Source organism: Octodon degus, unplaced genomic scaffold (genome assembly GCF_000260255.1).
Source record: "Octodon degus isolate 3935 unplaced genomic scaffold, OctDeg1.0 scaffold00359, whole genome shotgun sequence".
In the NCBI taxonomy this organism is placed as follows: domain Eukaryota; kingdom Metazoa; phylum Chordata; class Mammalia; order Rodentia; family Octodontidae; genus Octodon; species Octodon degus.
The window spans coordinates 873,798-883,778 of record NW_004524935.1 but is presented as its reverse complement, the minus strand read 5'-3'; the positions used below and the strand labels follow the sequence as shown (position 1 = coordinate 883,778).

Genomic DNA, 9,981 nt, shown 5'->3' with positions numbered 1-9,981 from the left:
TTGGCTTATGATGGTTAGCCAGAGTTTATGAGGAAGTGTGAAGAGTGAGTGTGTACAGAGGAGACAAAAGGGTTCAGTCCGGAATCGGAAGTTCACTGCAGTGTTCCATGCCAGTCCATATCTGGAGGCTGATGAGTCTATGCTGAAAGGCAGATGAAGAGGCTGTGCTAGAAACTAGGATATGAAGTCCAAGCTTAAGGTGATGATTGGAGCACATCTGAAGGATGGAAGGCTATCTTTCTCTCCTCATTTCCCTTTTATATTATTCGAGAGGTGAGTCACCCTAGGATGGGTACTTACACTTAGGATGTAGAATAACTGAGATGATTTATTTAAACTTCTAAACTTCTCAAGTTGACACAATCAGTCAATCAATCAATCAATCAATCAATCAATCACTACATGCAATATATAGTCTATTGTGTCTAGCATATTGTTTTTTGGTACCAGGGATTGAAGTCAGGACCTTGTGCTTGCCAGGCAAGGGCTTATCCTCAGGAGGTATCGCCGTGGCCCAGTTTTTCTATATTTGAGACAAGATTTTGCTAAGTAGTGAAGTTTCCCTTGAAGACACTACATAGCCCAAGACAGCCTTAAACTCACAGTCCTTCTGTCTGAGCTTCCCTAGTGCCATGACGGAGGCATGTTACACTAAGCCCAGTTTGCATAATGTAGTAATGTAGTAACATTTCATTTGTGGTATAAAAATATCAATTGTTGAAAATAAAATCAATCACACACCCAAGAGATGCACATTATAGTTATATTATGCATACAGATGCACACATAAGCATAAATATTTAACAGTGATGACTTAGCTATAGTACAGAACATCCGTGTATGTAATATTATAATATCACTAAGTATTTTCAGAATTATTTCATCATTAAAGAGTTAGGATTTGTATAGTCAGAGTTATATGCCAAATCATACTTCCTAAGTTTAACTTAATTTTCATAACATAAATAGGAAATAACTCTTTTATTACTGTCAACTTACATCTTATTATACTCTGAACTCAGGTCAACTTGTGCAGATACCATGATCAAATTTATACAAGCAGGTGGGCTGACTGAATTCTAACCTTTGAACTAGGACAACTGATCCAAAGTGTTCTATACTACCTCCATGCAATACAGGAAAAATATCTCTAAGTTCAAAAAGATCCATTCCCGTGAACATCTCAAACCAGTAAAATGTGTGGCTGTATTAAAAATAAAATAAAATTCATCTAAATATGTATAGAATTAAGAAATTTTACAATCATTTTGCCTACTTACAGGACATTCACTTTAACTAATGTGAAGCAATTTGTTTTTAATTGATAAATAAATCATAAAAACTATACATATTAATGCAATACCATGCAATGATTTAGTATATTTATATAGCATAATATTCAGGATGATCATATTGATCTCAGATTTTCATCATTCCTTTATGGAGGAACCTCTTATAATCCTTTGATTTATCATTTTGAAATCCATATATATTTTGTTTTCTATGATCACTCTACTGTACAATAGCACACCAGGGTTTCTGTCTCCTTTCTACATGTACCTCAGTATGTAGTGGTCAGATTCCTCTGTACCTTTCCTGATGCCCCATCTCTTTTTCCATAACCTTTGAATTTTTTCCATCTTGATGAGATAAAACTGAAAAATAACTTCCAATACTGTTATAAATTAAGCAGATAGAGTGCTAGATTATGTTTGGACAAGAACACAAAGTCACTTAGCTAATTTCTAACAACAGCAATATTCCTCAAAATCGTGTCATACATGAGCAATCATTTTATCTTTGAGCTTCAAAATGTAACTCACAGCTTTTTATATGGGTTTTGTCCTAAAGAGAGTTTAATATAAACTTGTAACTGCAGCATATTTATATTTCCAAGAGGATGAAGTAATTCTTCCAACACTAAAAAATTAGTTTTACTGATACATAAATAAATGAAAGTTAAACATATTAATAGAGTACTACTAGATGCTATTGTGTGTAGATGATATATTGTATGTGTTTAAATCAGGTACAGGTGACAAAGACATAAGCCCTTAGCAATTATTGAAACATTTCCAGACATGCTTAGAAAAGTGGAGAAACAACTGTTTGGTTCTGTTTACTTTAATTATTTTACCATGGACCTTGCTTATGAAATCTTAATTTGCAATAAGTATTTTATTAATTTCTTTAGAATCTTAACCACTAGAAAATTTTACCATTGAAATAAAAACAGCAAGAATAGGGACAGTGATTCGACCCCCAGGACCACATGCTGCACTGGGCCTGCCTTCAGGCACGTTGAGCCATTGACTGAGTACAGGTGCGGTGGTGCACACCTGTAACCAGGGGTGGGGAGGCCCAAAATAGGAGTATCACTATGAGTTGGAACCATGTAGTGAGATCCTGTTGGAAATAGTTTTACAAAACCCAGACAGACAAACAGACAAACGCAACACCCCCCCCAAACACACACACACACACACACACACACACACACACACACGGAGACAGGGATGCTAGCACATCCATAACAGCAATGCTTGAAGAGAAGAAATGAACAGAAGAAATGATTGAACATGACGTAAAGGAACACATGAACTCCCACGAACTGAGACATAGTAAAATTGTCAGTGTATGTCTCATTTTTCATATGATTAGGTCAGCTAAAAAGAACGCAAGGCTGAACATTCCTTTTCCAATGGGAGCTAAGTCTTTCTTGGGCTACACATTTGAAATTGCTTTCCCCAGTTCTTGTGTTAGTGCAGTATGGGCTGAAAGCTCTAGGGTCATATCCACATTTGTGATAACACGACAAATCACAAAGTAGTTACCTAGAGAAATGGTAATATTTAGAGACAGTGCAGACTAAAATAGTATGATCTATATGCTATAAAATTCAGAGCATTTGAAAAACAACTATACACTTCTAAATTTCTGTACTAAGGATGCATTTTCCAATATACTCATTTTACTATGAGTTTTGAATTCATAGCATAAATCTTTTGACTTTGACCAGAAATTAATTTTAGAGATTTACCTAGAGGGTACGGTGTGTGTGCACAATATATTTTCCCAAGACCCTCCTTAAAGACCGCATGACATCCTTATTTCTCAGGCTGTAAATGAGAGGGTTCAAGGCTGGAGAGACTATTGTGTAGAGAGCAGAGGTGATGTTGTCCTGTTTGGGATTGTGGAAGGAACTGGGTAGGACATAAATGATTGCAGCTGCACCATAATACATCCCTACCACAGTCAGGTGGGAAGAGCAGGTGTAAAGTGCTTTCTTCCTCCCTTCCTTTGATGGCATCTGCAGCACAGTGAAGAGAATTAATGTGTAGGAGGCAACAATGGCAACAAGAGGTGGAATCAGGAAGCCTGCCCCCATCACATAGACCATGAGTTCATATCTGGAGGTGTCTTCACAGGCCAGCTTCAGCAACGAGAAAATCTCACATAATAAGTGTCTGATCTTGTGGGATTTGCAGAAGGGATAGTGCATGGTATACAACGTGTATCCCAGAGCACTCAGAAATGCCAGTATCCAGGATGAGGCCACCATGAACCAGCAGATACTTGGCCTCATGAGGACCGTGTAGTTCAGAGGATGACAAATGGCCACATACCTGTCATAGGCCATGAAGGCCAATAGCAAGTCCTCTGCACCACAAAGTATCAGCATCAGGAACATCTGGAGGGCACATCCTGCAAAAGATATTCTGTTTTCTCTGTACAGAAAATCCATGAGGGCCTGGGGAGTGACAACTGATGTAAGCAGCATGTCCATTAGTGAGAGCTGCCCAAGCAGGAGGTACATGGGTACATGGAGCCGGACATCTGTTGTGATGATCAGGAGCAGCAGGCCATTGCTGATCAGAGCAAACATGTACAGGGTTGTGAATGTGGCAAAGAGCAGCTCAGGAGACTCACTGTCACTCAGGATCCCAAGCAAGATGAAGTCACTTCCTAAGGTGGAGTTCCAGAGCTCCATTCTCTGTTTATTTTTAGTTACCTAGAACAAGATGGATTCTCAGTGTTGTTAAAGCAGACCTTAGTTTTGTAACATGAGAAGATCTTAGAATACACAATATTGAATCCATGAGATGATATCATATTCTTGAGTAATTGACTTTGCTCTTGATTTCTGAAATCCTGATTCTTAATTCATTTTAATTAAAATTCATCGAAATGGCAAAATGAGACAAACATAACAACTAGACGTTAAGATATCACTACGTGAAAATACTGTTGAAGACACAAAATCTAAAAAAGTACAATTTGCGAGAGATTAAACCAGCACTCTATGAAAAAATACTCTGACATATCTTTATTTTATTTGTAACTGCAGCACAATGTTGAAATGATATTTGAAATATCCAGTTGAAATTTATATCGATTTGTTTTGAATAGGAAAATTTAAACCAGCACAGGGGCTAGGGATATAGTACAGTGGAACAGCGTGTGCAAGCAAAGTATGAAGCCCTGATTTCAATTCCCAGACCAAAAACAAAATAAGCAAAGTAAACTGGCATAGAGCTAAGACTTAAATACAGCAATTCTATTTCTCTTTTTCCATTTACCCTACGTCTACGTTTATGGGCAGCATTCAAGGCTAATGACAAGCCTAATTAGAAGAACTGCAGCTTGTCTGCCTTCCATCACTTGGCCTTTCCAAAACTCTCCTTGAATAAGAGATACAAGCATTCTGGCATGTCTGAAATTATGGGATGTTGTGTTTAGTGTGTTGCTTTAAGAATCACCCTTCTAACCTTGCAAACCCATTGTTAAACACGATGCCATGTTGTGATTCTAGAATGTCTTAGAAATGTGAAATAGCAAGCTATACAGAAAAATATGAATGTTTATTTGAGAGAAATTATAGAAAGCAAAAAAGAACACAAATGGTATGTTTTAATCAGGACAAACAACACTGTACTTTCTGTCTGGGATCCAGATGTTCACTTTCTGGAATTTGAGAACATTTGTGCTGGACAGAAGTACTTTTCAGATGGAAAGGAAGAGCTCTGTTTCTAGAAACACCTAGTGTCTGTTATGCCTGACATGAGGTAACCACTATAAACAACATATTCCTGAATATTGACCACATCCTCCCCTTTAAAACAAGCAGTAAGTATGAGGAAGCAATTTAGAACCTAACCTGGAGCCTTCCAGGTGGCATTTCTATTTACACACGTGTGCTGTCAGTGGAGATTTGGCTTTATACAGTTATTCCAGATTCTTTGAAACTGTGACTCCAACCTTGAACCCTGCATATATTTAGTCTCCACTCCAGGTAGCTGCTGATATCACTTCAATGTCAGCTTGGCTGTATAGAGGGAGAATCAAATTGATCTTTCCCACAGCCTTATCTGTAGGTGCTGACCCAATGTTCCACTGTCCAAAAATATCTATTACCATTGCAAAACCTACAAAGCCAATGTCCTAAAACTGTCAGGTTCCTGTATCAGGGTGAAGGGAATAGGACAAAGAAAGGGAACTCAGAGCATGAAGACAAAAATGAAACAGTTTTTTATAAATGTTTTATGCATATCATAGCACATAGACTTTAACATTTCATTGGATTCCATGGGTTTTTTTGGAAGCCATTTTCCTTTAGCAGTTCAAAGCTATGAGAAAATGCTACAAGTGTACCATCATTTCTTATATGGCACTTTAGGCACTGACCCTGTGAGAGGAACCAGTACCCTTTGTCAGATCCTAGCACAATACACAGCTTGTAGTGACAGGTTTTGAGATTCCTCTCAGAAGGAGATACTAAATTGTAGGCTACTTTACAATGTTTCAGTCCTAATTGGTTTGTTCTTCATTTCAAAAAACAAAATGGAAAAAAAGTGTTTTATTTGACACTAATATACCAGAGAAGCTAGTAGACAAGGATTAGTGGATTTTCTTAAATTTGGCTTTGAACTTTATTTTTTTATTCAAATAAAGGCTATGCATTAGCCTGAAAGAACAAAGTTCTTACCTTAGGTGTTCCGAACTGTAGCTTCCCAATCACACAGACTGCTTATGTTTGAACGTTCTCTGAAGGTTAAAAATTTTACAGTAAGTGTATGTGTTCAGCTTCTCTAAATTTGCTAACATAGTTAAATATCTCAAGGGTCCAACTAAACAAGTATCAGCTCACTTCTTTTCTATTCATTGTTGTCCATGTCTTCTCTTGAGATGGCAGTGGATACAGACAGATAAAACAAATTGGGTAGTCTATGGTGCAGGAAGAAAAAGACTTTCCTGCTCTCAACCTGATTAGAATTAGTAGAAATTGCTTCTGTTGTAAGTTTACATGGAGGGAATGCCTGTAGCCTTCTAAGAAGTATCAGACTGAGTTCTTGGGTCCAAATGAAAGATTCTATTTTCATTGCCATGTGTGAGAGAAAGTGAAAGCCACAAGATGCTGGAGGATGTACATTTTGGAAACAGTGCCCAAAAGGAGCACTAATGTTTGGTCACATGCTCCCTGGGGCCAGCTCTTTGCTGTGACTTCTGATACATGACCTCTTCTGACTTCTATGTCCTTTACCTATCTTCAGAGGGAGTTAACATTGAAGCCTATATTCCCCAGCTCCTGCACAAGTACAGGCCCTGGGAATAGGCTGTACGTGAATTTTTTTGGGTACATTTAGTGGTCTGGTATTTCTCTGTCGTTTTAGTACTAAATGAGCTCTGTGGTGCCAAAATTTTGTATTCCCTGATGGAGATGATGATTACCTATTCCTACATTACTCAATGATAGCTGAACATAGTGTAGAACATCTGTAATCCCAGAGTTTCAGAGGCTGAGCCAGAAGGATCACGAGAGGTAGAAGGCCAGCCAGCGTGCAACAGTTAGATCAATACCAGCCTGAACTACACAGTCAGGTGTAGTCTCAACCTATATCTCTGCCAAAATGATTTCCTTACTGAATAAACAAGGAACCATATTGAATTGTGCTGCATTTCTTGTGCCTCACATGATATGCAAGATTTTCTGGCTTGATGTATGATGCTTATTCCCTTCTTTATGGTGGCTTCCAACTGAATGTACCTGCTTTGGATGAAGTCTGTGAACATGAGCTCTTTCCTTCATTGATCTTTGGTGGTCTACCTGGCTAATTTACAGGCGTATTCCTCAGTATTACTGTTGTCCACTACCAGTAATTCCTGAACTGAAATTTCAATGCTTTATGTATTTAGTAGAAAATAACTTAGAAATTCTTTATTGAAAATGTCCAAAGTCACCGTGAATTAAAATCTTCAAAATTCCCAAGAGATACATTAACAGCTAAATAAATACACCTAGATTACAGTGGTCTAAAAATACCCATAGTAGGGGCTGTTGAGATGGCTCAGTGGTCTAAAGCACCTACTTAGAACAAGCTTAGCAAAGCACAGGGACCGCGGTTCAATCCCCCAGCACCACATGCCAGCCAGCCCCGCCCCCCCTGGACTGAGCTGGATACACACACACACACACACACACACACACACACAAATAAAAATTAAAAAAAATACCCATAGTAGTTCAAGGGTAGAGTACCCTCATGGTTAAGTTTTTCAAAATATTGCCCACAAAAAGGTTGAGGTCACAATGAACAGAGCAATAATGAAAGGGATTTGGTGGTTTGGAGCTATAAGTATTGATAACTCCTCTTAGAGTAGAGGAATAACTTCAAAACTTTTTTTTTGTGATACTTGGGATTGAACTCAGTACCTTGCATTTGCCAAGCAACCACTTATCCTGCTGAGCTTCTCCCCAGTCCGAAATATGTAGTGTATAATATAATAACTACAGTTTTATGAAAAACTCTATTTTTGAAAATTTCTTCAAAATCCTTGCTGGATCCCAACTGAGCCCTGGCCAGTCATTGTCCCTTGGAAGATGGCCACATGGATATGCTGGACCTTGTCAACCCCCTTTCTGGAGTTTGGTAGAGCCTGGGCTGCCATCCTCACCCTAAAGATGGCTGAGGGAACTGGTGGGTTCTTATCTACTCTTTCTGGGACTTGTCTGAATCCCCACTAAACAATGTTAACCAAAAGACTACTGTGGCAGCCTGTGAAAGCCCTGGAGAGCCCTACCCTGTGGCCCAACAACATTAGAGAGCCTTTAAACCTTGTGCATACCCTCATCATCATCAGATCATTTTTGCGTTGTGGCTCACACTCTTGTGCTCCATTGAAGTGGAAGCCACACTGAACCCCACACAGCATGAGTTTGCTCAACATACCCTGCCCTCCCACTTTCCTGACAGCCTTGGTCATTGGCCCCTTGTTTCCTGAAAAATCATTGCAGAGTAAAAGAGAACATTGAAAGGAAGGAAGAAAAGGTCATCTCAGACCTCTAGCCTACCTAAAACAATTTGAGCAGACAAGGTCATAGAAGAACAGGGAAGTCACACATCTGAAATTTTTGAGATGTTAGCAACTGAAATAAAGAAATATATCCATCAGGCTATGGAGGAAATAATTTTAGAATTATCTCTCAGATAAGAAAAAGAAATGACAACAACCATTAGAAAATTGCTCGGTACTTATAAATCATTAAAAGTTCGGAGGACTCTGGCTGGCCTGCAGGACGTTGGCAAATTGTGATCCATGCACCAAGTGCATGCAGGCACGGAGCTTTGCTGGCACCTGTCATAACGACGTAAGAACTTTAGAGGACTCTGCAGGACCTGAAGTATTCTAATAATCCCTGAAACTTGGTCCCAGTGTGCAAGCAAGGAGATTGTTTCTGAATTTGTCCAATGTTTTAAGAACATTGGAAGATTCTGGTTTGCCCTTGGCAGTCAGGGGAATGTAGCTGATACCCACCACCTACACCAAGGTTTGTTGTATACTGGCCAGTCATCTGTGACTAGTAGTGAAAACATTGGTACTACTACTCTGCACTGTATCAGAAACCTTACTGATCCACTCCACACTATTCTGCCACCATTTCTAATTTGAGGTTCTTTTTTGAAGTTTTAAATATGTTAAAGGACTGGATCAAATGTAATTTCAAACCTCTAGGTCAAACAGAACAAATGCAAGAGACAAGGACATAGAAGAGTTTGAAATAAAAAACCTGAAATTTCTGAAATGATAGCAACTGAAATAAAAACAGAAAAGTTCTTCAGGCTATCGAAGATTTAGACCTGAAAAAATCTGGCAGTACATAAACTAAATGACAAAAATTATGAACGAATTACTCAGGACAACTAAAGCAGATAGAGAAAAAATAGAAGAAAATAGATGCAAACACTGAATGAATAACAGGAAAGAATTGGAATACAGGAAACAAATTGAAGCAGATGCCCAGGAATTTAAGAAATCCATTAAAAGTTGGCAGAGCCAATTGAATAAAACTTAAGATAGACATCCAGACTTCAAAGATAGAGGGCAACTAATGAATAGCTTTTGCAATATTGTTGTTACGCTGGATTTCTGGAATCTTGATATTATATGTCTGATTGTGTTTTTAGTTGGGTTGATGTTATTTGGAGTTCTATATGCTTTGCTTAACTGAATGTCCTATTGTTTTCCCATATTTGTGGAGGCTTCTGCTATTACTTCTGCCCATATACTTTCTATATAATTTGTATTGAATTCTTTCTCATTGATTCCTATTATTCTCATATTGTTCATCTTTGCATCATCTTGCAGATGTTGATTTTTTTTTCCTACCTCCTAGTTGTTTTTAGATCTTTTCTTAACTTTTCAGTAGCTGCGATGGTGATTGATTCAAGACCTGAAACTCTATGTTCACTTTCATTAAAACGGTTTTACCAGTTTGTGATTGAGATTATAATTTCCTCTATATCTCTGACTTTGCTTCATTAAATTTACTCTTTTCCTATATTGCATATATAAGGATTCCATCATCTATCTATCTATCTATCTATCTATCTATCTATCTATCTATCTATCTATCTATCTATCATCTTTCTTTCTTTCTTTCTTTCTTTCTTTCTTTCTTTCTTTCTTTCTTTCTTTCTTTCT

At 38.0% G+C, this 9,981-nt stretch overlaps 1 protein-coding gene across 1 annotated transcript; it reads right to left on the bottom strand.

Moving 5' to 3' along the window:
• Window positions 1-3,040: 3,040 nt before the first annotated feature.
• LOC101570266 (olfactory receptor 2AG2-like) lies at window positions 3,041-3,991 on the bottom strand. The gene has a single exon (XM_004648198.1). The coding sequence runs from the start codon at window positions 3,989-3,991 to the stop codon at window positions 3,041-3,043; it is 951 nt and encodes a 316-aa protein (XP_004648255.1).
• Between the last annotated feature and the right edge of the window lie 5,990 nt (window positions 3,992-9,981).

Bases quoted from the DNA above. Each gene is read 5' to 3' on its own strand.
- LOC101570266 (XM_004648198.1), bottom strand. From the start codon at position 3,991: ATGGAGCTCTGGAACTCCACCTTAGGAAGTGACTTCATCTTGCTTGGG.